Genomic DNA, 27,519 nt, shown 5'->3' with positions numbered 1-27,519 from the left:
TCTGGTGCGAATGGCTCCGACACCTTTAGATGACACGAGGGTACTGAAAAGACCAGGAGTGAAAAACTGGAGGTTAGGGGTGGGGCTCATCATTCAGAACCTCGTAGATAGTAGATCTCGATATCCATCTCGGAACAAAAAGGGCGTTTCTCTGGGAAGTAACAATAATTACAGCTGTTTGTACATACCGACAGGACGACAGTCAAGGGACTTACTGGTGGGTGGTCAGAGGGATGTAGAAGACATGGGGCTGGGGCCCTAGAGGGTGTGCTTCTGGGCGGGCTGGTCACAGTCAAGATATGTTGTTGTCTATCGAGGGGCCTGTGGTGGTGAGGGAATGTGCCTCATCTGAATCCAGACGAGAATAGACCAGATTCTAAAGACTCGGCAGAATAATGTAAAATCTTATCAATAATATATCTACTTCATGTTGAAACGATAATTTGGGAGATATTCAGGCTTAAAATACATTTCGAATCAATTACTTCTAGTTTCTTTACGTGGTCAAAAGGTGGCTACACGACCATCAGAGTTGCGTGTGGGGTTGGTATTCGTGGTTATGCCTGCAGTGAGAAGACTCAGGACCCACCCCTGGGAAAAGACAGCAGTTAGACCTGTCAAACCCCTGTGTTTAGCCAGCACCCTCCTTTCTGTCAGGTGCCTAGTGGGGAAGACAGAAGTGGAAATCACTGAGCGAGATGTGTTTGTGAGAAAGGGGGTTGGGACAGTACCTAGCACTACTCCGTCTGCTGCTCACCAGAGCTGCTTAAAATCTTGTACAGGCTCTGGGGGGGGTGGTGCGAGATGGTGGGGGGAACAGACGGGGCAGGAGGAAGCAGGCCGTTTCATAATAACTTCTCTAAGTCTCGAACACCGGTCCTTAGCATCCTGTGGGATAGGGAAGGAGTAGGTTGGGACCTGCACCACACTGAAAGGTCATAGGTCGTGGCCTCAGTTTCCCCGCCTGTCACATGACTGAGTGGTGAAGCGAGCTTAAGCCATTCCCCATTCCTACAGCCTACGTTGGTAGCTGCGTGACCCCAACTGGTAAGATTCTTAACAGCATCTCAACACCGGTCCAGACCACAGTACCTACGGAGGGTGGGGGAGAGCTGGTATTGCAGGGTGGGCGGTCCCTGATGAGGAGACCCAGTTCCACTCCCGTCCAAAACGAGTGAAAAAGAGAAAGAATGGACTTGACGCTGGACTCGTTTTCTAAGTGTAATTGGTAAAGATGCAAAGGAAAGGCCCACTTGGTTTGACCGGGGCAGATCAAGCTCTCCTCCAGGAGCCGCGGCCCTTCCCGGAGGGCGGCCCGGGCCAGGCTCGGCGCTAGCGGAGTCCGTGCCGCAGCGGCGCCCGTGTGCCACGCTCTCGCAGCTCGGCCGGGCGATGGTGGCATTTCCTCCGCCGTCAGGCACACCGGTCCGCAGGGTCGCCGGGCCCGGGCGGAGCGGCCCCGCTTTGTTCCCGTCTCCCCCAAGGCGTCCGGCGATCCCCACCCCGGGACCCCGCTGCAGTGGGGACCCAGCGCCGGCTCGCAGCGCCCCGCGCCCAGCCTGGTGGGGCGGCCGCGCCGAGCTGCCCCCGCTCCTCCTGCGAGCCCGCGAGTCCGCCCTCCGCGGCCCGCGCCGCAGTACGAGCCTCCTCCCTCCCGCCCCCCGCGCCGCCGCCGCCGCAGGAGAGGGGGGGCCCGGGCTGGCGGGCGGGCGGGCGGGCGCGGCGAGGGCGCGCGGCGAGCCCAGAGCCGGTGCGGGGCGCGGGCGAGCGAGCTCCGGCCGCGGCGGGAGGCGCCACCCCGGGGCTCGGGTAGCCGCGCGCCGGCCTCTCCTCGCCCTCCGCCCCGCGCCCCGGGCCCCCTGGCGCCGCAGCCTTCGCCTCCGCGGGGGAGAAGCTCGTGCCCTGCGCAGCTGAGGGAGCCGGCTCTTCCCGGGAGGGTGTCGTCGCCGCCGGCTCGCAGAGGGCGCGGGCCCGGGAGGCGGGGACCGAGCACCGCGACCCGCCATGGCTCAGGCGGCCAAACAGCTGAAGAAAATCAAAGACATCGAGGCGCAGGCCCTCCAGGAGCAGAAGGAGAAGGAGGAATCCAACAGGAAGCGGCGGAACCGCTCCCGTGACCGCAAGAAGAAGGTAAGGGGGCGGCGGCGGCCCCGCACCGAGGCTCCCGGAGTAGCTGCGGAAAGGCGCCCGGCAGCGCTCGGGCTGACCCCGTAGGAGCGGCAGGGGGGAGACGGGCACGGCGAGCAGCGAGCGGCCTGGGGGCTCGGGCGAGCCGCCCCGAGACTCCTTTCAGCACCTTGAACAGAGGCCCGCGCGCTCCCTAGGAACTTTTGCCGCCTCTGGGGTAGCGGAGCGGGTAAGGGGCTGCACCGCGGGGCGCAGGCTGCTCGCCTGGCTTTCTAGGGGGGCTGCTTTGGGTGAACACGGCAGGAGCTCCAGAGGTGGTACTGTCCGCTCCTGCTCAGGTGACCAGTGAGTTCTCCTGGGCCGCTGGAGAGAGAGCATCTTCCTCCAGATCTCTCAGGACAAACTGGGACGACTGCCCTTCCCGAGCCCTTCCTGACCCCGTGGGTCCGCGGGTGGACCTGGAAGACGCAACTCACCCCTTGGGCATCTGGCAACATTTTATGTTAAGGTCATTCCAGAGGAGGCACTGGCGGCAGGGATGAGGAATTCCCTTAGAAGCCTCGCTGGAGCTTTTCCAGCCTGACCCAAGGCCTGGTCGGAGATGGGCTCTTCCATGGGTCATTATGGGGCAGTCTTTCATGGGACAAGGGTCTGTGCTGACACCCCAGGGATCCCCGAAAGCAACTGTTGCTGTTTGCAGTCCTTCTTTCAGATCATGGCAGACCGAGAACCTCCTTAGTTGAGACCCACGGTCTAATTACAAGCACCTGGATGTCCACAGCGACTAAGCAGGGCACTCAACCGCCTGCTAGAGCCGCAGGGATGCACAGGCTAGGAGAACGTGGATGGAATTCTGGGAGTCCAAGGTAGAGCTGGACCCTAGCTTCGGAGAGCCATTAAAACCTGGAGAAGTTGATGTGGGCCTGCAGGAACGTCCCCTGGCTAGGCAATTTGGGTTCATGGAGCTTCTCCACAGAGACCCAGCCCTTTCCTAAGAAAGACTCCCTCCCTGAAACTGACTCGTTCTGAGAAAGAAATATGGAAGCTGCGTTTGACAGCAGTGTAGGGGACAGTGTACTTTGCAGTAGGTGGCAGGACTGATATGACACCTGGAGATGTCGCTGGGTAGGCGAGATGTTCTCTGACTCTTAACCTGAGGAGTCACCATGTTAGATGTTCCCATGACTCTGTAAAATACAATCGTGTCCCTTCCTCCCTGCCCCTTCCTCCCCCTGTCCCAATATTGGCATCTTGTGTGTAAATAGTAATTTCAGCATGACACACTCCTTAAGCAAGAGGTCTTTCCCAAAGCAATAGTGAATCAGAGTTTGGGTTGGTTCCACTTAGAGGGAGAATCCCACGTTAGGGTCTCAGATGCCAATTCCGTAGGTTAGACAGGGAAGTCTCCTATGAGAGCCTAGCACTCCTCCACTTTCTTGGCAATGGTGTCGGGCCTCTGTATCCCCATTCCTGTTCTTGATCTTGGAGGAAAACTCAATTCTACATTCTCACCTCAGTTCTTGCCTGGAGTTTCCTCTTCAGATTCCAGACACCAGAGATACCAGTTCAACTAACATTAAAAAACAAAACAAAACAAAAAAAACCTCTCTTTAATTTCATCTCTCCTTAACTGATGGAACGCCATGTGAAACACAGTGATTTGGAGGTTCGTTCTACGTCTTAAGTCTCTGTCTTTGCATTCTTGGTAAACGTTGCTCCACATTTTTGCCCTGGGTGATAACAGGCTCCCCTGCCCCTGGATTGCGCTGTTTTGACTTACTAGCTGGTCACAGCATACTGCGTCAGTCGGTGTTCGGAAACCTTCCACAGAGATTTTCATGGTTTTCTGCAGTGTCTCGAGAGGCTGTGATTGAACAACAAGGAAGTTTTAACCCAAACTGATGACAATGATGTAAACTCTCAGGACATATTGTTTATCAGGGGACACATTATGGGGGCATTTGGGGGTGCTTTGTTTGTATTTCATGCCGATCGTGAGGTGTTCCGGACAGTCACGTAAGGTGGTAGAACTGACACCTTCAGCAAAATATAAAACTACAAGAAGGTGGAAGACTCTAGAAGAAAAAGAGAGGGACAAAAGGAGCATTTATTTGTTTCCATTTAATGAAGGGCACTGGGCATCAAATCCAGAATCCATGGGTGCTAAGCAGATGCTCTACCATTGAGCTACCCCAGACCCAAAGGAGGATTTAAAGAAAGTTCTGCCGTATCAGTGTTAAAAGAGTGGACTGAGCACTGACTGAAGGTTCATGTAAGGTGAGGTCTAAACCCAGTGTTTACTTGACAAAGACCGTCTTGAGATATAACATATTAAAATCAAGCAGTGGGAGATGCTCTAGCTGGTCTCACAGATGACCCAGAACCTCTGGAGTAATCTTCCTCGTCTTCCGTGAGCATAGAAAGAGGACTTCCTACGTGCAAATGGATGCATTGCCACAGAGAAGTAGCCATTTGTGGCAGTGGGTATCTGAGCCAAGGACACTCTGAATTTACTAGAAGGAAAGAAAGGTGTCAGTCTCGGGTAACTGCTTAACTGGGGCTGACAGAGCAGAACCGCATCCCTCCCATTTGTAGGAATGACTGTGGTTGTAATCTGAACAGTGGCTGCAGCTTCTGCAGTTAGGATGCTGTGTGGGAAGGTGCTTGCTAAGGGTGCTGTGCCTCAGGGGTGGAGGCTGAGGGTATGACGTACTGACTGACTGACACAGGGACCTCAGTACAGAGACTGGAGCTCTGATCGTGCTTCATTCAGCTTTCTGGTTAAGTAACAACATCCTCACCAAGCCCTTCTAGCTGTAGCTAATTATATCTTATTGTTTTTTTAAAAAAAGCAAGGCACAGCATTTGTGACATTTACTGTTATGTTTACAGTGGAAGGCTCCGTGCAAAGCAGGCATTTGCATTAAAAAAGGGCAGTTTTCTAGGTCTGGGGAAATGAGGATTTGTGTGCTTTTTATGCATATTTAGAGCTTGAAGCTGGAGTGTGTGTGTGTGTGTGTGTGTGTGTGTGTGTGTGTGTGTGTGTAGGACATGGAGGTTGGAGAGAAAATGAGGCAGAGGACTGAGGAGGGGCAGAACTCAAGGTAGCAACAGTGGTTGGCTGGGTGGGAGACAGAACTTCTGTTGGGGTTCCGAGCCAGCTGCATCGATATCTGTGAGTGCCCTGGGTAGCTCTAACTGAGCTCTCTCCCTGGCCTTTATTCTGCCCACCTACTGCACCCTAGACAAAGGCAAAGCTTATATCATGTTCTCTGTATGATTGGGTGCTCAAGCTCAGTACTTTAGACACACGGGGCATGCAATGGGTGTTTGAAGAAGTCACAGTTAGAAGAGTGGAATTGCGTTTGTTTCAGCTGGCCTAGGCTCTGTCTTGGCTGTGACATGTGTTCGGGTGAAAACGACACTCCTTGGCTATCTTTGGGGGGTATTGGAAGGGAGCCTTGTGCATCCTTTCCAAGCCATTTGCACGGCAATAGAAACCTCAGGCAGGCAGGGGGACGGCCTGATCTTAGGGTGCAGCATTCTGCTGGTGAGCTTATAGTTATTCCTTGCAGGGTGTCTACACGTCAAGTGGTTTTAGTTGTTTAGAACAACAGCTTCTTAACAGGGTCTCAAGGAGACAAAGCCTTGTGGACAGACAGTGGAAATACACAGGCAGGAAAAAAAACCAAAACCAAACAAACAAACAAAACCATCTAGGAGCAGGAAGGGCTCCTGCCCTAGCTGCAGGCTCACAGGAACTCTCAACTCTCCTCCTTTGCTCAATTTCTGGGCGATGGAGAAGGTGGGGTAGTTGGTGGGATATAGTGGGATATAGCACATATATATGATGGGTATTTAATGGGGTTTGTATTGGGTAGTTGATGGGATACAGTGAGGGCAGGACTGAAGACAGAGAGCTTGACTGGAGTCTTGTTGGCCCAGGACTTCGAGATCTTCAAGTTTAAACTTCTATTGTCTCCAAATGGGTTTAAAAACTCAACCCAGGGGCTGAGTTGTAGGGCTCAGAGAATGCTGTTCCTTATCACTTCAGACCCGGTCTCGTGGTTAAGCCAGTGTTCTAGCACATCTGGTTTTTGAATTGCACAATTTGGGGACAGCATGAGAGCTATCAAAAGCATCAGATTATTAATCATTGCAAGACTTTAAAACATACCACCACTTTGGTAACCCCGTTTTGACATTTGATTGTAGTACATGGAGATCCTCGAAAAACCAGGAAGCAGTCCTTCTCGCTCTAGTTGTGAATGGTGCTGGCTATGGCTGAAGACAGATTTTCCTAGCCGCCTCAAGCCCAGTTGCCAGCCTAGCTCTTCCTTCCCTGCAGTAAGGTATTCTTTGGGGGTTATTTTCACTTCCTGGCCATAAGCTAGAGCAGCCTAGCAGACAGAGGACTGCCTGTGTGTATACCTGGAGCCCCATGTTTCACAGGTCACATTCTCCACACAGCTATCCCACCAAAGCAGCTGAGGCAGAAGCTGACATTCACCCGGATGGTGGACCTCCTTAAGAAGGCGCACAAGTTTGCCCCCAATCCTTTGTCTTCTTCACTCCGGGGAAGGCTGCTTGCTTACCAGTTTTGCTTTGGGCTTTTCAGCAATGACAAGATGTTAAATTTATCTCCGTTTCTCCTATCTCAACCAACATCTGAGTGTTGTGCATGTTAGAGGTTAGAGTTACACGGGGTTATACAGGATGGTTACGGAACTTTGTGTCAGAAATGTTCGTAAGGTCCATGTATTGAGAACATGGCCCCAGGCCGGGTGCTTCAGTTAAGTGTTGGGACATTTTTGAGGTAGACTCTCATGGGAAGTCTTGAGGTTACCCGGGGATTTAGCCTAGAAGTGCATTGTGGGAACTTAGTCTCCTTAGACTCTTCCTCTCTCTTGCGCCTCAGTGATAAAGTGAGAGGTTTGGCTTTGCCAAGCTTTCCCCCCACTGTCATGTGGCCATCTCATCACAGGTTCCAGAGCAACAGGACCAAGCATCCACAGACTGACACCCCCAAAACAGCAAGCCAATGAATAGGCCTTTCTTCCTAAGTTGATTATCTCAGTGTTTGTTACGGTGATGGATATCTGATAGTCCAGAGCTTAATTGATCGTTTCCCAATTAAACTCTGTGGCCAAACCTCAGTGTGAAATGTTGATGCTCATCTGGGACACTATTGTCTTCGCACTAGCAAATGAGAAATGGATGCTTTGGACCACATCTTTTCATTTTCAGGAAAGATAAGGAGTTCCTGTTAGGAGTAAGTTTATGATCACGGGCCCACTCAGTCACTGAGCCGGGCTTGGATATTTCAGGCTTTGTGAAGAGCTGTGTAGAGAGCCGTTCAGCAGCAGGTAACATCAAGGTGGTTTCCGTTTTTTTCTGAGCATAGTCACGACCAAGGTCATGGCCAATGATTCCAGGGTCTAGAACATATGGAGGAGGAAGCATGTTGGATTACGGGTCCACTGGAGTTTTATAGGAGGGAGAATCTAGATTTTAGGAGCACAAAGCACAACATATTCTCCAGGAGGGAAAACTTGAGTTATAGATCATCAAGCCAAGGCAGGTAATATTTTGGAACTCTTTTCTCATTTGCCGTTGTTGTTGTTGTTGTTGTTGTTGTTGTTGTTGTTGATGATGATGATGATGATGATGATGATGATGATGATGACGACGTTGAGGGAAGACTGAGGAAAGTCAAAGCCGAGTAGAGCGGCCCTTCCTGGAAATGAAAGGATTACAAATGAGACGTTTAGCACAGAACCACTGAGCTCTGGTTACGGCCGCCTCATGAGTGTTCAAAGACTTCCACAGATGTCTTAGAGCTGCCAACTCGGTGGCTGGGACTCCTAGCTGAGGGTCCAGAGGAAGACTGAGTGCTCTGAGTCTGTTTTCCTTGCAGTTAGTCTGTCTTGAAAAATGACAATTTCCACACAACTTTCTGACTCAGAGGTTTCTGCCTGCACATAACCATCACCTTTGCCGTACAATCATTTAATAGTGTGCTCATGTGTGTAAATGCATCTGCTGCTACCTTCTCCTCTTTACTGTTCCTGAGAGCTTTTTGCATTTTTTCAAGGCATGTACAGGGCACACGCAGACTTCCAAGGTCGATTGGAACAGACGGGAGTGGGCAAGAGCTGACCTTAGCACCTAAAACTAGTCTTGGCAAAAGATGTGCGGCAGAGGATCCCAGTGGTTAGGGAGGTGGCTGCTGGGTGGGGCTTCTCTGGGCTGGTAGGGGTCATCCAGATGGATGGTTCAAGTAGCAGTGAGAAAGTGGATGCTTGGTGAGGAGGTCAGGAGCTGTTGGCCCAGCAATAGTAGCCAACACCACAGCCGGCAGAAGGAGCAGGCAGGGCCAGTCAGGAGGACAGGGGAGGCTCTGAGGTACAGAAGGTTACTTCAATCTGAGGTAAGCAAGGCATAGAGAAGACACCAATGCCCAGGCTGTCCTGGGCTGGGGCAGCAGGTAGGAGCCAAAAGCCAATGGAGAAGCTAGAGAGTTGTTTCGTCAGTGGCGTGCCCGTATGAGCAGTGGAGAGGAGTAATCCCAGAGAGTTCCAGGTTCCCTTGGACTGTGTTAGCATACTTGCATATACATTGATATGCAAAAATGGCTGACACAGATGCGTGTGCTTGTGGGCTTCCGTGGTCTCCTCACTAACAGGGATGCTCCTCTAACCGGGTGTTCGAGTAGGTGATCGGTGGCATGTGTCACTGAGCTAGTATAGAACAGAGCAATGGAGAGGACAGGTGATCTCTCAGAAATATGCCCTTAAGTAGCTTCCCCACAGAGGGAGAGAGCATAGGGGAACATCTTAAATACACGTGGGGGTCTATTCAACCCTGTGCCCTCCAGCAAGGCAGGAATGCAGACATTCTGGGTACTTTAAATACGGTACATATATGGCTGGGCCAAGAGAAGACAGGAGCTAAAGAGTATTACCAGAGAGCGGGAGAGTGTCATACCAGTGGTGGGCTAGAGGGGGGAAGGCCCTCTCTCTCTTTCTCCCTCTCTTTTTTTCCCTCCCTCCTACCTCTCTCTCCCCCTCCCTGTCTCTCCCTCGCTCCTTCTATCTCTCTCCCTTCTCCCTCTCGCTCCTTTCCTTCTCTTTTCCCCTCCTTCTCTCTCTCTGTCTCCCTCTATCTCCCTCTCCCCCACCCTCTGTGCGTGTGGATGTGTTATCAGGGACAGAGTCCAGGGCCTTGTATATACAAACTTACTACCACTGAGCTATGTCCCTAGCCATTTAAAAACGTTTCTGTTTTGAGATAGTGCTCTGGGTTAGGTTGGTGAGTCCGTGAGTAAATGGCTTGCTCCACGAGCATGAGAACCCCAGTTGGATCTCCAGCACCCACAAAAGACTTGGGTGTGGTACTGTGCGTCTGTAACTGCAGGCCTGGGAGAAGGGGCAGATCCTCGAAGTTTGCTGGCAGCCCGTCAAGTCAGTGAATGGACTCTGGGTTCAGCGATGGGCTTTCTCTCAGAAGACAAGGTGGACAAAGAAGAGGAAGACAGTCAGCAGGTAACTCCGGCCTCCACATGAGCAGCCATGGTTCACACCACATCCCCACCCCCCGCCCCCCAAAGAGGGAGGCAGGGTCTTGTTGAACTGCCCAGGCATACCTCGAACACCTATTCTTCTGCCTTGGGACTGGAAGCACCTGCCACCACGCCCTGCCCAACTCACTTTTAAAAAAGGGACAGTCACATGATTACCCAGTTGATAGCATGCTATACATTAAAAATAATGGTTTAGGGAGACAGGATGTTTCTGTGTTACTCACGCTGGTTTCAAAAACCTGGACACAAGCAATCCCCCTGCCACGGCCTTCTGAGTGCTGGCAGTGTGAGCAATACATCACACTAGGCAACACGGATAATCTTTGATGTGCGTTTCTAGGCGATTTAAGTTTTCCTTTTGACTCTCCTCTGTACTCACACAATTTAAAAAGGAAAAAGAAAACCCAATGCAGGTAATTTATGCACAGAAGGAAAAAGAAAAAGATAAAGGCCGCCCTGCTTGTCCACGAGGACACCTGAGCACAGTCTTCTGAGGAGGAAATCGGGAGTTGAGAGATGACGTCACACTCAATTAAGAATCCCAAGGTGATATGAACTATGGCCAAGTAGGTGACTGTGTCCTGGGCTGGGCCATGGTCCTTGTGACATCTGGGCATGGAAAGATTCCATTGTAAACTAACACGGGAATGGCTGTTGGACTTCATAGGACATTCTGTATGCAGGGTCAGCTTCCAAAAATGCACATCAATTTTGCTCCCTCCCGGAAACATTCTCTGGCCTCCTGATACCCTAAGGTGGAGTCCTAGCTTCATTACTCCCGGGCAGCTTGGCCTGTTATGTGTCTACCAAGCTGTCCTCTCTGAGATGAACTATGGGCATCTTCAAGACCTCAAGGAAGAAGGCTTTCACTTGCCCTTAGAGCTTCCTACACCTAAACCCTTGGTTTTCTACAGCAGTAGAAACTCTTCCATTAGAGCTCAATTTCAACCTTGACTTTCAAGTCCTAGAGACCACCATATAAAGCTATCCTGCCTGCAACATGCCCAGATGTGCGTGAGTAAGGTCGCTGGACATCACAAGGACTCTGGTGTTGTGTGAGGAGGCTTACTATGCATAGGTACCAAGGATGCAGGAAGCACTCGATGATTTCAGGCCAAGTACCTGGTTCCCACTCCCACCCTCCTGCTCCCACCCTAGGCAATCTAAAACCCCAACACAGGCATGAACAGGCTGTGGGTATGTGAGTGACGAAGAGAACCTCATGTCTCAATGGGTAACTAAGACTTGGGAAAACAGTCATTGGAGTTGTCCTCCTTACCCCTAAAAAGACTTAGAACATGAAAATTTAGTCCCACTTGTATAGAGTTTAAATATCACGAGTTCCTTTCCAGAGATGGCTATGAAGGGGTTTATTTAGTAGTGCCAGAGTTTTGTTAAATGAACCAGGAAAGCCTGGAGAAAGTGTGAATCTGACCCAAAGAATGAGCAACAGATGAAGTCGGAATAGCTTTGGAACCTGAGCTCTCTGCAGGGTGGCATTAGTTCTGTACACATAGCCTTTCTCTTACCATGGATACCTGGCAGATCCATTTAGAGCTATTCAAAGAGCCATGGTGATTTCCACCATTGACCCCAAAACTAGAGAGCATCTGCTCCAAGGTTGAGTGGCGCTGACTGGTTGGAGACGGGGAATGCAGATCCGACAGATGTGTGGTGAATCCCTCTACTGAATTCTGGAGGGAGAGCACTTTTTTTCTGCTTTAGGTTGGGCAAATCATAGACAAAGTATCATATATATATATATATGTATATATATATGTATATGTGTGTTTGTGTGTGTATGGGGATACTTATATATGGATACATTGATATATGGATACATATGTACATGGATATATAATATATAGATACTTATGTATATATGGATACATAATACATATATGGATACACATGTAGATACACATATATAGATATTTTTATATATGGATATATGGATACATGGATATAAGGATACATATGTACATGGATATATAATATATAGATACTTATATATGGATACATATATAGATACTTATATGTATGGATACTTATATATGGATATACATATGTGGATACTTATATGTATGGATACATATATAGATATATATAGAGAGATATTTATATATGTGGATATATGGATACATATATACATACTTAGATATATATTCATATACATCTTCCTTGTTTCACACATAATGGACTTTTAACTTCACACCAAACACAGCTGTTTGGAGGACATTGAAACTACATGCAATGTGAAATAAATGTATAAATCTATTATCCGTCTGTCCGTTTGTCTTGTACAATGTTAGGGATGGAATCCAGGACTTCCCTCACGCTAAGTGCATCATCATTGAACACACCCTAGCCCCTAACTTTAGCACCTCAGACCCGAGTGCCAATACTGTCATCACAACGAGGATGGAGACGAGTGCTGAGTGCAGTGCCCCAGAGGGCCAGCCCCGCCGCCGCCGGGCTCATGAGGAACTTTGATGGCTGTCGGGACAGAGAGGTGGATGACTCACGGGAAAGGCACCAGCTGTGCAAGAATGCTGACCTGGATTCGATCCCTAGAGACCAAATAAAAGTGGAAGGAGAGAACAAAGCCGTCCTCTGACCTTCACACACACGCAGTGGGACACACACTTGCACTGACCGTGCAGACACAATAGTAACAAAGATTGAAGGACGGATGGGCACCACGGTGCGGGGGCTTCCTGCACTCTGAAGTCAATTGTCCTGTTTCCAAGAAGCTTTGCTGCTCTTGCCTGTTCAACCCAGTCTTTCTTGTTACCAGACTTACGCTACCTACACATTTTATTTCACATATGTGGATGCTTTGCCTGCATGTATGTGTACTACTTATGGGCCTGGTGGCTACGGAGGTCAGAAAAGAGTGTGTCAGAAACCCTGGACTGGAGTTACAGACAGTTGTGAGCCACTGTGTGGATACTGGGAATTGAACTCAGGACCTCTGGAAAAGCAGCCTGTGGGTGCTCTTAACCTCCAAGCCATCTCTCTAGCCCCTGGAGTTACTTTTATAAAAACACAAAACCAATGGTTGTCCCTCACCCTCACGGATCCCTTCATTGGTCTTTATGGTCTCTAAGGCGGGAGCAAACTTTCCCATGGCTTACAGGCCACTCATTAGCTGACAGCGGTCAGGCTTCTCCTCTAGCACCCAACACGGGCTGCTCGTTCACAGGGTCTCCTTCCTACCGCCCCATGTCAGAGTCCAGCTGCACAGGACTGCAGACGCTAAGGTAGACAGACGGATGCTGACGAACACGTAAAAGCTACCCTACCAGGGTTCTGGGTTTTCATATTTTGTCTCCAGTCTGTGCAGTGCCTGGTTCTCCATGCTGCTGCTGAGCAGATAAGGAGGCTGGGCTGCTTCCTGGACACCCGCAGTCATGCAGCCGCTGGAAGGCTATCCGTGCTCCTGCTTGGCAGGTTAAGTCCTTTGAGTGAGTTCATGTCTCTGCAGACTGTGCTGCTCTGAGCCTGGGCACTTAGGCATCCTGTGAGCCGTATTTAAAGGGGATGCTGCCCCTTCTCCCTCCCCTCTCTCCTCTTCTTCTTTCTCCTCTCTCTCCTCCCCTTCTCTTCTCTTCCTCCTCTTCTTCCACCCTCCTTAGTCTTCCTTTTCTCCTTCTCCTCTCCTTCTCTCCTTCCTCCTCCTCTCTCTCCTCCTCCCCTTCCTTTCTTTCCTCCTCTCCTCCTCTTCTTCCTCATCCCCTCCTCTTCTTTTTAATAGAGTGGCCTCTGAGAAGGGGAGAGTGCCTGCTACAGGTATAGACAGAGTGCAGGAGCCCGACGGCCTACTATTCGCAGTGCTATGTGACTGACTCTGTGACGTGCTAGCTGTCTCTGACAAGCTCCTGAGGTCTCATGCGGCCTACAGGAGTGTAGGAAATTCTGATTCTGTTGGGGGGGTGGAAGAGGGCTGAATATCTGTGGCTGCCCCCTTTTGTTCCTAGAAAGCAGATTTGGCACTCCATGGCCTATGTGACACAGTTGGCCAGTCAGACCTGGCATCTTAGGACCCCGACTTTAAGAGGCTTCCCTGCATTTGTTGTAGTATAACCTAGTAGAATTAACTTCCAGAAAGAGAAAGGTTTATTTTGGCTTACAGTAGTTTTGGAGGCTCAAGACCATACTCAGGTAGTCATATTGTTTTTAGACCTCTGATTGGGGTGCCACGTGGCAGCCGCCCCCAGAGAGTACCCAGTGGAAACTACTCAAACCACAGAAGGCTAGAGTCCCAGAATGCCTCTTAGAGGCATGTTCCCAGAGACCTTTGTACTTCCCCCTAAGTCCTACCAAACCCCCAACAGTGCCATCCTGGGGACACTAAACATCTAAACCAGAGTGAAAGTGAACTTATCTACCGCGGGGAAATTCTAGACTTTCTATTTACTGCATTTTCTGAAATTCTGTTGATTTTTTTGTTTTTGCAATATTGGGATTGGAACCCAGTGCCTTACACACGCTAGGTCAACGTCTCCAGAGCGTCTTGGACATTTGAGGCAGGGCCTCGTCGTGTAGCTCAGTAGGGCCTTGAACCCAATCCTTCCCCGTGCTAGATCTCCAGCAGTGCCCCTGAAATTACCCTGCCATGGAATTCTTTTGGAGTCTGTCTCTGACCCAGGGGCCGTCTCCACCATTCTCAAGGGCACTGCTTCCCTGTCTTCATGGGGTGCTAAAAACCTTCCACAGTAGCTGTTCCGCACGGTTTGGGGAGGAGAAGTGATGGCTTGCTTGGGGCTGCCATCAACTAGAAATACTCTGTAGTTGTGTTTTGGGAGACAAGCTCTTGGATGCTCTACCTTTGAGAGCCCTGGGAAGGAAGATGCACAGGAACCTAGATCAGAGCCCAGTGGTCCCCACACGCCCTCTGAGGTACTATGCTATCAATCCTCCTTGCATCTCTGCAGGGAACGGGTGATATGCTTCTAGTCACAGAGAGCAGACTAAGTGTGTTTCACACTGAGTTAGTGTCAGAGCTGGGGTAAAATCTCAGGCTGTTTCTCCGGAGCCCCAGTTTGTAACAGACACTCGGTGGCGTGGGTAGGATCTGTAGATCAGGGTTCCTATCATTTTCCCATCTCCTCAGCAATCACCTGCCTACCCTGTTTGCTTTCAGCAGGAGAACAGCCGGAATTGCCTGGCTGTGTTGGACGCTTCCTCCACAGGGGAAGTGGAACAGGAAACACAGATGGCAAGAACCCCATCTCTCATATTCTCTTGGCTCTCCCAGTCCTGGCTGGTGCACAGAACACCCATTTTACAGACTCACAAGCTTGGGGAGATCAAGGCACAACTCCTAGAGCTAGGGCTGGTCTCATCCAGATGCCTGGCTGCGAAAGGGCAAAAGAAAGGGAAGACAAGGCTTGGGAAGGGCTAAACACAGCTTAAATGTTTGTCTGTGTAATGCACGGGTTCTGGTGGACAAGGAAATGGAAACCAGAGGCCAACCTCAGGCATCTCCCTCAGTCACTCCCACCTTATTTTTTGAGACAGGGTCTGAACCTCAAGCCCAGGGGTTCTGCTATTGCCCAACTAGCAAAGCAAGCTCTAGGGATCTGCCTGTGTCCACTTCCCCAGCATCAGGGTTCCAAAAAGATGCCAGTGCATCAGGTGTGTGTGTGTGTGTGTGTGTGTGTGTGTGTGTGTGTGTGTGTGTGTGTGTATAGGGAGAGATAGAGAGGGAGAAATGGAAAATATGTCTGGATACCTGTGGTATATGAATAGTGGCCTGGGATAGACATGTTGGGAATAAGTGCTGGTCCTGTCAGTCCCCTTAGCAATGGCTGCATGACTTTGGAACTAATTATTTCATCATTTGGGCCTCTTTATTTTCCCCTCACCTGCAGAATGAAGAGCTTTGACCAGACTAGGTGACAAGCTTGTGTGTGTGTGTATATGTATATACATACATATGTGTATGTATACATATATAATATATACATACACTCTATATGAATATATCTTTATAATTTACATGTCTTTATACTTAACCCATTTTATATATGTACATATCTTTTATTTACATGTATACCAATTATATATTTTATTTCCATATATTTATCATTTTATGCATTTATTATTTTATTTATTTCGTTATGTTGTGCAGACCAGCTTTGAACTTCTGGCTCGAGTATCTTCCTGCCTTGGCCTCTGGCGCAGTGGGGATGCATTGCGCTAGTTAGACAACATCTCGGAGGGGATCTGGGAAATCCCACATGCCTCTCCTTCAAGGGAAAACACACTGGTAGGAAGAAAAAGGAATGTCCAGAGCACACCGCTATTTTTAGCGGCCAAACAAGTTCTAGAATATGTGTCCAGGCCCAACTCCTCTGCAGGCTGTGAGAAATCCCGGAGATTAGAGGCAAAGCTTCTGTGTCTAAAACAGAGGGAGGGACTTGTCGAGGAGAGGGCCCTTGTTCTGTGGTCCAGTGTGGAAGCAGGCCTACTGCCAGGGGCAGCCAGCACAGCTGCTGTGGGATCTGTCTCAGAGCTGCTGCTGCAGATGCTAAATTATTCAGGATCTGCCGGTGCCTGCAGAAGAGGAGGCAGCAACCACGGGTCTCAGGTTCAGCTGTAGCACTCTCGTGGGTCTGGTGGGAGGAATGTGCCCTCAACAGAGGATTCCTTGCTCTGGTGCCTAGTCCATGGGGTGCCACATTCAGTTTGGAGGGGTGGGGAATGCTGGAAGCCACAGCCTGCTGCGAATGCTTCGTTTGTTCTTCAGCTCTGGTCCTATAGCACACAGAGTATCAAAGGGCATGCCAGTTCACAAGGTCCCGGATCTCTCCTGTCAAGGAACAGTCTCTGGTGACTCCCCGGAGAGTCAGAGCTGAACTCCGGCCTCAGAGGGATGCAGTGTTGTCGGAGAGCTTTCCTGACTGTACTGGGCAGAGAGATTGTTTCACGAGCACCGATCGTCTGTCTATCACAGCTCTCGATTGTTCATTTGTTTGAATAAGGGTCTTACATTCTCCTGCGGTGAATCAGCAGAGGTTAATATTTCAGTCTCTGTTGCAAATGCTCAGCTGAGTGACCAGATCAGGAAACGGGGGGGGGGGTGGAGAGAACGAGAATATGGAACTGTACTGATAAACTTATTAATTAACACAGTGTGCTGGCTAGTTTTATGTCAACTTGGCACAGGCTAGCCTTATCTTGGGGTCGGGGAGCCTCAATTGAGAAAATGCCTCTGTATGATCAGGCTGTAGGCAAGCTTGTAGGGCGTTTTCTTAGTGATGGATGGGCAGGGGCCCGCCCACTGTGGGTGGAGTCATCCCTGGGCTGTGTTCCCGGGTTCTATAAGAAAGCAGGCTAAGCAAGCCCTGAGGAGCAAGCCAGTAAGCAGCACCCCTCCATGACCTCTGCATCAGCTCCTGTCTCTAGGTTCCTGACCCGGCTTCCTTCGGTATAAACAGTGCTGTGGAAGTGTAAGCTGAGTACACTCTTTCCTCCCCAAGTAGCTTTGGTCATGGTGTTTCACCGCAGCAAAAGTGACCCTAAGACACTGAGACTCAGATTTTACTGTCCATAAATATTACTCACTTGCACCCAGCCGTGTGAAAATGTGAAGAAAAATCTTAGTTTGTAGTAACTGGCAGTAGGCTGGCTTAAGCCTTTGGGTCTTACTTGCCAACCACTGGGTTAAGTGTTTGCTTTCCATGCTAGGCATGTACGGGGCACCTAGGTCATCTTACAGGTCCTAAATCTATTAGTTGAATGGACGGATCTAGTGACTTACCTTTAGCTCGGACACACAGGAAAATAAACACTAAAGCATTTGGGCCTCCAGTAGAGCAGACGACATAGGCCTTATTGTTGCCTGTGTTTATGTAATACCGGGAATGGAAGCCTGGGCTCTGGCATATACGAGGTCAGTACTCTTTGTGCACTGAGCAATATCCATGGTGGTTGGTGTGCTGAGATGGGATCTACGTAGTCCAAGATCGCCTGGAACCACCTGGGTAGGCCAGCCTTAAGCACGTGATCCTCCTGCCTTCACCTTGCATGCTAGAATCACAGTGCGGGCGTTGTTTCTCCTGTTTTACGGAGAGGCAAAAGTAGTTCATTGCAAGAGCCTCAGGGCTTCAGGTTCCACACCAGCAGGGAGGTTGCTGCCGCTTCTTAATGCGTAGGGAGGTGTGAGGGACAGCAGACTGATTGCTAGGGATTAGAAGCCTCCAGGAGCCGATGGGGTTTCGGGGGGCACAGGGCAGGGGCAGGAAACAGGAGCAAGGCCTGGGTCAGAATGCTTCGCCTTCCAGTCTGTGTCTCCCTGGCACAGCACTCCTGGAACGAGGAAGGGATGTCTCTTCTGTTGAGGCAGAATTGTCACACATAGCTAAAATTAGATGTTTTGTTTGAACTATGTAAATTTGACTTAATTGTTGGGGGAATGGCAGTGTTCTTCAGAAATCCCAGAGCTCCTCCAGTCTTGAACAGCAGCCTATCCTGTGCACTGCATCTCCAAGCCCAGCGAGCTCCGGTTCTCACTTCTGGTGTCTCACGATAGACCTGGAAGGGCTACAGCCGGGGATGTGAGGGTTGGGGAGGCCTATAATGATGAGTGTATGTTCCTTAGACCCTGATCTTCTCTGGTTTCCCTGTGGCTTCCATTCTACTGATGATGTATTTTAAACACCGTGGATTTGGGGGGTTGTTTTGGTTCCTTTGAGCTGTAAGTGATGCTGTCTTCATAGCTGGGTGCCCTGGACAGTTGCACAGGGTCTCACCCTCTGAAGAGTGCTTGTCACTGTGCTGATGTAACTTGTCCTATTTTGACAAGGGACTCTGCATTTTCATTTTGCCCTGGACTGTAGGCCCACATTTGTATTTTTCTGTCCAAATGACCTTGAGTGTGACTTGCTCTTGGCCACTGCAGCTGGAAGGGGCAGATGAAATTATTGTATATAAACAATTTTCCCAGACCTTGTCTAAGGTAAGTTCCTGAATGACTCCCTCGGAGAGGACCAGCACCTGCCCCTAACCCTCTTCTCTCCACCGTTGCCCGTGCAATCAGGGCATGATTGTCAACAAAAGTAAGGTTGAAGTGCAAAGAAGACCTTTAGGCACCATCTTCCCAAGGGGGAAAAATGAGTCTCCCCACCTCCTAGATTCCCACTGACTCAGCTGTCTAGTTGGCTCTGTCATTGCTGCAAATTGCATTTCAGTTTTTTTTTAAATCTTACCATCTTATAATGGTTCCTGAGGGGGTGGGTCTGGGGCTCTTGGGCTCTGCACCCCTCTAGGTCATCATGGATGTTCTCTTGTTTGATTATTATACCAGGAATAACAGCAGCCACATTCAGTGCCTATTTGGGGGGGTGGCAGACTGGGGGCCAGTTTTCCCTGCTGAGCTCCCCATTTCTCCCTCACACTGCCACAGTCCCGAGGTCTTTCTTTGTCCCAGTCTCTCACACATGCATGGCTCTTTCTCCCCTAATATAATGTCATTTCTGTTGCTGTGACAAATACCATGAGCAATTCGGCTTATACTTCCAGGTCGCCATCCATCATGGAGGAAAGTCAGGATAGGAACTGAAGCAGAAACATGGAGAAGTGCTGTTTGGTGACTCATTCGCAGGCTCTTGCTTAGCTAGCTTTTTCATACAGCCATGGCCATCTGCCTAGGGAATGATGTTGCCCACAGTGGGCGGGGACCTCCCACATCACCTAACAAGACCACTCCCTATATCCATACCCACAGGCCGATTGTGAAATCCCTTAACTGAAATTCCCCTTCTCAAGTGATTGTAGGCTGTTTCAAGTTGATAACCAGAGCTAACCAGGACACTCCACTCCTTGTCAACACGACATTAAAAGCACATCACTTTAAGACATAACTCTTCAAGTCCGTGTCCTTCACGGTCTCTCATGTTACGATAATATTAAACATAGTCCAATTTTTAAAAGACTGGAGGTCTTTATGAATTCCAGTGCTTAAAAGTGCTCAATATAACTTTAAAAAAATTTTACATACTGCTTATTCCAAAAGAGAAGAGCCAGGTCATGGGAGAAATCAGATCAAAGCAAAACTAAAACCTACTAGTGTAAATCCGTATCCTAAAGTTCAGTGTTTGACACTGGGAACTTGATCACTGCACAGTCTTCTGGCTCCAGATCTGTCATCACAAGTACACATAGCTTGTGCCAACCTTCTTTCCTTACCTGCTTTTGACCTTGGTGAACTTCAACAGTCCTGGAGTCTCCAGGGTTCTGGGATCTGGGGTCGCCACTGAGGCTACACCCTCACTAACGGCCTCTTTTGGCCCCTCTCTTCGAACTCTGACCTTTCTCACAGTGAGAGGCTGCTCTCCGTGATCCTTATAAATCAGCTGATTTAACAATGTACAGTTGGGTTTGATTTTCTACATCCTGAGCTTCCATGGCTGCTAGAGAAGCAATTCTATTCCAGGGCACACTTGGGAAACTTTAGGCTGTTTATACGAAACTGAAGCTGGTTATGGTTTTTCAATGAGCTCATTCTTTTCATTTGTCAGTTCAGCCGGTGCTCCTGGAGGTGAGCAACAGCTGGAACATTGTCATTTCTTTTCTTATTTATCCACAAATTGTCAAAAGTTTTATGTACATAGACCAATCAAGAAAATTCCTCGGAGGTATGCCCGGTATCTTGGGTTTTAGTTGACTCTAGATGTACTCTACTTGACGCTCAAGATTAGCCATCACAAGCACAAAAATTGTGCTTGCTGTCAGATTTTTCTAATAGAGACATGACCATTCAGGGAAGAGATAGCTGTGGTATCTAGGACCCCAGGGGTTAGTATTCCCTGGATCTGAATTGACAAGACCCAAGGTTTTGATCTAGGGCTGTCTGTTATACTAAGACCCAGTCTTGATCCCCAGAAATATCAATGAACTTCAGCTGGACATTGGTTGATTTACCAAGTCCCTGACATGTGATTCTTGATTTAGTTGAATTTTCATGTTAGCATGTGGTTCTAGCTAGAGTTTCGTTTTGTTTTAAGACAGAGTTTCTGTGTAGAGTCCTGGCTGTCCTGCACCTCTTTCTGTAGAATAGGCTTGCCTTGAACTCAGAGGCAGAGATCCTCTGTGCTAGGGTAAAGGCATATGCCACCACAGCCAGAGTTTTGAAGGAAGACCAGTTTAGGTCCTAATCTAGGCTCTGCTGCTCATAACCATTGATTGGCATCAATATGCAATGATACAAACTGGGAATGTCATAAAGAAAAGATGTTTACTTTGTCTCACACTCCTGGAGGTCATAGTGAGGGGGTATGATGGCTCTCTTGCTGGCAGAGCCACAGGGGGTACTTACATGGCAAGAGACAGGGACCGTGTATGTCTCCTTTGACTGTTCCCTCTTTCTAAAACCAATGTAATTTAATTATGGTCCTCTAACCTTATGGCCATCTCTAATACTAATAAAATCCTATGAGTGCCTCTTTCGCGAAACCCATAGATTTATGCGGTATCTTAGTTTTCTTTTTGTTGCTATGACAACACACCCTGATATAAGCAACTTTAAGAAAGAAAGGGTTAATTTCAGATCTCAGTTCTAGGCTACCGTCCATCGTTGTGGGACAGTCAAGGCAGGAGCCTAAAGCATCTGCATCAAGAGCAGAGACAGACGATGCATGAGTACTGGATTGCTCTTAGCCAGCTTTATCCTCTCACTGTTCAAGAGATCCTGCCTAGGGAATGGTGTCACCCATAGTGGGCTGGGATTTCCTACATCAGCTAACAATCAAAACGGTTTCCTACAGACAAGCCTACAGGGCAACCTGATCTATATAATTGTTCATTGACACTCTATTCCCAAGGGAGCAGAAAGATTATAAGAACTAGAGCTGATGGATGATTATAAAAATAAACAATATTTCCAGACACAACTATGCAGTTGAAAATATGAACTCAATGGAACTGTGATATCATGTATAAGACCTGTATAAACTTCAGCCAGATAAAACCCCAAACATGGAGGCAGGGAGGTGGGCATACTCCTAGTTGAGGAGCTATTGGTATTTGGGAGAGGTCAGTTTTCTTTAAGGATGTGACCAATTGGTAAGTTAACTACACTCCAGGACAGGCTCACACTTGAGAGCATTTAGGCAAACAAACTGAACTTAATGGTTATGGGGTGGAGATAGTCACGAAATTGGGAAGGTAGGGAGGTGGGGTAGATCTAGGAGGACTTTGGGTGGTTGAATATGATCAATACATATTGTAAGAAACTCTCAAATATTAATAAAAATATTACTTTATCAAAAAAGAGACTCTTTTCAAATGATTCCAGATTATATCAAGTTAACATGTTCTCAATGACCTTGTAATGGGAATGAAATCCCAGGGCGTGAACCTTGGGGGGCACACTTAAATCACGTCCAGTTCTTGGTGGGCTGATGAAGCCTTAGCTTCTTTCTGATCTACAAAATGGAGGTAGGCTGATAATACCTGCTTGTAGGATTGGCCTTGGTTCTGTGACTTCCTAAATATAACCAGCTTGATTAATAGAAGATGCTCAGAGTATAACTCATTGTCCAGATGTTAATGAGGAAAACGGGGCCAGAGAAAGGATCTGTCCCACAGAGAGAGGGGCTCTATCGGGATGCAGATACCACACCTATGAGAAGGTGACACCCCAGGTGAGCAATGGGAAAGCAAGGGCAGTTGGGCAACAGGAGGAATAACAGTCTTCCCGCCCCTCCCCTGCAATGGCTGTCAGCCATCTTGCCTCAGATGTCTGCATTTGTCAGTAGGCCATGGACGGGGCCTAATAGGCTACACATGGGCGGCAGCCTGGGAGTGGTGGGTGAGGGCTCTGGAGGGTGGATAGGGTAGTGTGTATGGAGCCTTGGTCAGGGTCATGACAGAGACTAGGCAGATGCACAGAAGGTAGGATGTGGGACACCTGAACTTGCTAGGGCTTTGGCCTTTCAGCTATGGTGATGCTCTACTTGGCCTGTTCTCTAGATCTGGTTCCGGAGCCAAGCCCCAAGGGGTCATGCGGACAGTGTATGAGACCTTGGAGAATAAATATGCTAAGGACCCCAGAGTTTCTGGCTCAGAGCGATGGCATGCAAATGGTGACAGTATAGCAGAAATATCGACCATAGATAGCTTCTTACCCTCAGATATTTATGGTCTGAAGACAGCAGGGCTACAGAAACTGCTCCTACCAAGATTTGTAAGCCTATCCACCTGATCCAGCAGTAAATTATACACCTCATTCCTTGTCTAGCTGTATACTACATATATATATGTGGTATATATTAATATATACATTATAGATGATAATATATAAAATATAACATAGAATATTAAATATAACATGCAATATTACATATACAATTATAATATTAATATATAATATAACATCTAATATGTGATATTCCATATATAATACATTATTATAATATTAATATATGATATGTACTTTATGTTATGTATTATATATTATATTATATATTATAATATATGCATATACATATACATGTACAGGTACAGACACAGACACAGACACAGACACAGACACAGACACAGACACAGACACAGACACAGATACAGACACAGACACAGACACAGACACAGACACAGATACAGATACAGACACATCTTCCTGCTCTACCCCAGGGCCCCAAAGCCAGGATTCTGGCTAGGGATTCCTGAGACAGATCCAAAGCCCCTTCATGGCAGCTGACGGAGCTCAGAAGACTCCTACCTGCTTTAAGAGGACCACTTTCACGCAGGGTTCAGAGTGACTCAGGTTAGCTTTCTAGGGCTGCATACAAAGGGCCACCACTCCAGGGTAGAGGTGAGATCGCTCAGTCAGCAGAAACGTGCTTACTGTTTTGAGGTCTGAAGGCCCTGGCTGGAGGTAGCAGACTTGGTTCCTTTGAGGACTGGAGAGAGATCCTGGCTTCTGGTGGTGGCTGACTCTGATGTCCCCCAGCCCTGTTGGTAGCGTACTTGTCCAACCTCTACCTTCTGCTCCACGCCGTGCAATGGTTTGAGTGGCAAGTGCTCCCCGAAAGGCTGAAGGCCCCGCCAGCAGCCTGAGCAGTATTAGGAGTTGGTTGGTGGAACTGTTAAAGATGGGAATTAGTCAGAAGAGGTCGGTTTGTTGGAACTGCGGAACCTTAATTCTTTCTCCTTGCCTTCTTTCTGAGTCATAACAAGGAGAGCACCTTTCTTCATGACTTACTCTCTCCCAGGAGGTCGAGCTTTGCCATAGACCCAGAAGCAACAGAGCCAAGTAACCACAGACAGACAAACCCTTCTCCTTGGGTGTATTTCCTCTCAGAGACGGCAGGCTAACCAACACATGGTGTCTGGGTGTGGGCCTGTGGGCCTTTCCCGGCCTGTGAGGACAACAGTTATTTAGGGTTTGGGCTAACCACTAATGACCTCATGGCTGCTTCGTGACCTGCTGCGTAAAGACCCTATTTTCAAATCAGGCTGCGTTCTGAGGTACCGGGGTTGGGACTTCAACATGTAGATTTGAGGGGACATGATTTATCCTATGGTTCACGGGTAGGCGCGATAGTTTTTCTTCATCACCCATATGACTAGAGCTGGTTGTCGACTAGAAGGCACATGTCTCAGTCTGTCTTGGAGGGAGGTTCCACAGAGGTTTAAGTGAGGAGGGAAGGCTTACTCTGGATGTACCAGACTGAAGAATACAAAGTGAAAAAGAAGGAAGCTTCCGGGGTTGGGGATTTAGCTCAGTGGTAGAGCGCTTGCCTAGCAAGCGCAAGGCTCTGGGTTCGGTCCCCAGCTCCAAAAAAAAAAAAAAAAGAAAAAAAAAAAAAAGAAGGAAGCTTCCATTTCTTTAGTTCCCGACGACGGCATGCAATGGGGCTGCTATGAATGAATGAAGACAGCTGAAATAGATTAGCATGAAAACAGTGTAACTATAAAAAAAATCCTCTCTTAGAAAAGAAGTACTGGCCTGGGTTCCTTTCTTATTCCCTTAGCCCACCCTACCCCTAACACACACACACACACACACACACACACACACACACACACACACACACACAAACACACACACACAATTACACACACACATACACACAATTACACAATTACACACTTCAAGGGTCCTTTGGTAAAGACTGCAGATTTGAAAAGGGCAGAGGGCTCTGCTTTCCCCCCTCACACAAGGCAGAGAGAAGCCCAGTGTGCAAGGCCAGCTTTGAATCTCTGCAGAGCAGTCTATGGCCCACCTGAGTTCTGCTCCTCTATGGGTTGGGGGGGAGTTCTTCACATTTTCTGCTTGAGGTCTCCTTACCTGTGACCCTCAGGCATGTAAAATAGGAACACAAGCCAAACATTTACTGATAATAAATTGTAAACTTGAAAGCAATTCTTTGGTATTCATAAAAATCGTCTTATTTCTTAAACGTGAAAAGCAATTCCGCGTAATGAGGTGGATGCGTTTATTTTTATGTAGGTAATTAAATCTTGGCTAAATGCGCGACATCGCTGGCCTTAGAGCAGCCTCGGTGCTTTTCAGAGCGGATCGATGTTTTGATTTCACAGTAGTCAGCACTGAGAAAACCGCCCCACATAAATACATGGTGCAGAGCGGCAGGAACCTGTTCGGGTCACTTCCGAAACTGCTGGAAATTCTGTCCTAATCCCAAGCAAAAATCCATTTAATGATTATCTACGACACTCAAGACATTAATGATTATCTACGATACCCAAGATAGCAATATTTCAGCAGCAATTTTTAAAACCAAACTTTCTAATGCAATGCAAAGGTTTGCTAACTTGGTGCTTAGCTGCTAAGGAGTGACAGCACGGAATATTGAAAATCTTTGTCTTCCATAATTAAACCACGATGCTTCCACAGGCGCAGAAAACCTTGTATGCACAGAAAAAAAAAACAACCCTGCTACAAGTCATAACCTACAAGAGTGACATCTGAGTAGAGGCATCTCAGGCAGGTTTCTTGCCCCTGACAGCAAAGTGCCCATGTGTGTTTGGAGCTGAGCCTACACAGGTAAGCGACACAGGACATCATAAGGCTTCCAGAGATAACTCAGATTCGATACATATTAGATTTTTAATTTTTCTCTGGCCATTGTGCAATCAGAAACCTTCTGCTGCTGCCAAAGCTTTTGCGACCTCCACATTCGGTCACTCAACCCTTTGTAGGGTTGCAATGCACAGTTTAATGTTGCGTATGTGTGCATATAGGTGTGTGCATGTATGTATGTGGGTACAGGTGTGTGTGTGAGTGTGGGTGTGGGTGTGTGACTTATCTAGTGGCCAAAGGTCAACATGTATATCTTCTTCAATCATCCTCCATATTTTTAAAGACAGCATCTATGACCGAGCTGGGAAATCACTTTCTTGGCTAGTCAGATCCTAGATCCCACCGTCTGTCTTCCCAGCACTGCTGGGTCTTTATATGGACGCTGGGGTTTCCAATAGAAGCCCTCAGCTTGTATGACAAGTGCTTCGACCACTGGACCCTACGTTTGAGTTCCGACTTATCTCCTACAGAGAAGATTCAGGGGAATGAGGCAGACCCCTGCAGGTCATGCTTGTGCTAAATACGACTCTTCTCAGAACTTTCACTTCACCAAAGGACACAGACCTGATTTTCGACAGATCCTTCCCTCAGCCTTGTCCAGGGCCCACTTCAGCTGACATATGAAACTGAGTATTCTTATACTTTCTCCCCCTCTGAGTCCCACCCTGACCCTGCCTTGCTCTTTTGCCAAGTGCCTTTGTATGACATTTCTCTCATCTGAGAGTTCAAAGTCTGTTACCAGTGTTTTGAAACGGCTTTCTGCCACTGTCACAAAATAACAGGAGTCACTCTCCCCAAGAGGAAAGGTGTATTTTGACTCAGAGTTTGGGAGGTTCCAGTCCAAGGTTGGCTGGCCCACTGCTCTGTACTGAAGCAGGAACGCTTGGCGAGGCAACCACTCGCTCACGTCCTAGAGAAAGGAAGGGCCTGGATTCCACTGTTCCTTTCAAGGTCATAACCACAGAAGCCTACAGGCCTCCCGAATGCCCATCTCCTGGAGGTTGTACACGTCTCAATAACATCACCAGGTCTTTGCCTTTAAGGGATACTCAAGGCAGAAAGTAGAGAACTGGAGTAGCTCTAGAGACTTTGCTCCCCGCCCCAAGATTTCATGGTGCTAAACATAGCATGGACTTTTATTCTACAGGTTTTTCTCTCTGTTCCCTGGATTTCCTAAGTTCTTCAAGATGCTGTGAAGCAGTTCTTACACAGCCCTTTCTCCAGACTTACGTGAGCTTTGTAAATGAGTCAGATCAAGGTCAAGATTCTGTGGCAAAGTATTTCATAGTCTCCCAAAAGTTCTGTCGGGAGAGGTTCCCAAGCAGATTTAATTATTCATAAGATATATCAACTTATGAATTATGTGCAGGCGATAATAAGTATTGTAGATATTTTCTGATGAGATTTTGTGCATTGTCCCTAATCTGCATTCAGGCTTTGCCTTTCAGAAGGTCCCTAAGCAGATAAACTCTGCCCAAGTCCTCACACATTGCCTTGATGTAACAGTTCTGAGCTAGAGTGATTTCCCCTTTGCCACTGACAGAGGATGCTCAGCAATACCTAGACAACACTTGGTTGCTACAACAGGAAAGAAGGCTGCTGTCGATATCTATCACGTCGAGGTCAGCCCCATATAGGACATGCTCCAACCCCAGATGTGGGGAAGGAAGTAACCAACCTCATGGGAGCCCCGCCTCTGTCACTGGTACGTCTCATTCCTTTGTGAGTCTATCGGCCAAGGAAGTAGGGGACGAGTCTA

General features: G+C 48.3%; 1 protein-coding gene across 4 annotated transcripts in view; it reads left to right on the top strand.

Moving 5' to 3' along the window:
• Positions 1 to 1,711: 1,711 nt before the first annotated feature.
• The window catches only part of Ank1 (ankyrin 1), a 178,641-nt gene continuing 152,833 nt past the window's right edge, over positions 1,712 to 27,519 (top strand). For 2 of the 4 annotated variants that reach the window (NM_001395568.1, NM_001395562.1), the window contains exon 1: positions 1,712 to 2,130. In NM_001395568.1, the coding sequence (NP_001382497.1) occupies positions 2,005 to 2,130 (126 nt within the window). In that variant the 5' untranslated portion in view covers positions 1,712 to 2,004. The remainder of the gene's footprint in view (positions 2,131 to 27,519) is intronic. The other 2 variants (XM_039094577.2, XM_039094571.2) reach the window with 1 other exon arrangement.

The sequence above is a fragment of the Rattus norvegicus genome, chromosome 16 (assembly GCF_036323735.1).
Source record: "Rattus norvegicus strain BN/NHsdMcwi chromosome 16, GRCr8, whole genome shotgun sequence".
Classification (NCBI taxonomy): domain Eukaryota; kingdom Metazoa; phylum Chordata; class Mammalia; order Rodentia; family Muridae; genus Rattus; species Rattus norvegicus.
This window is presented reverse-complemented; position numbering and strand designations above follow the sequence as displayed.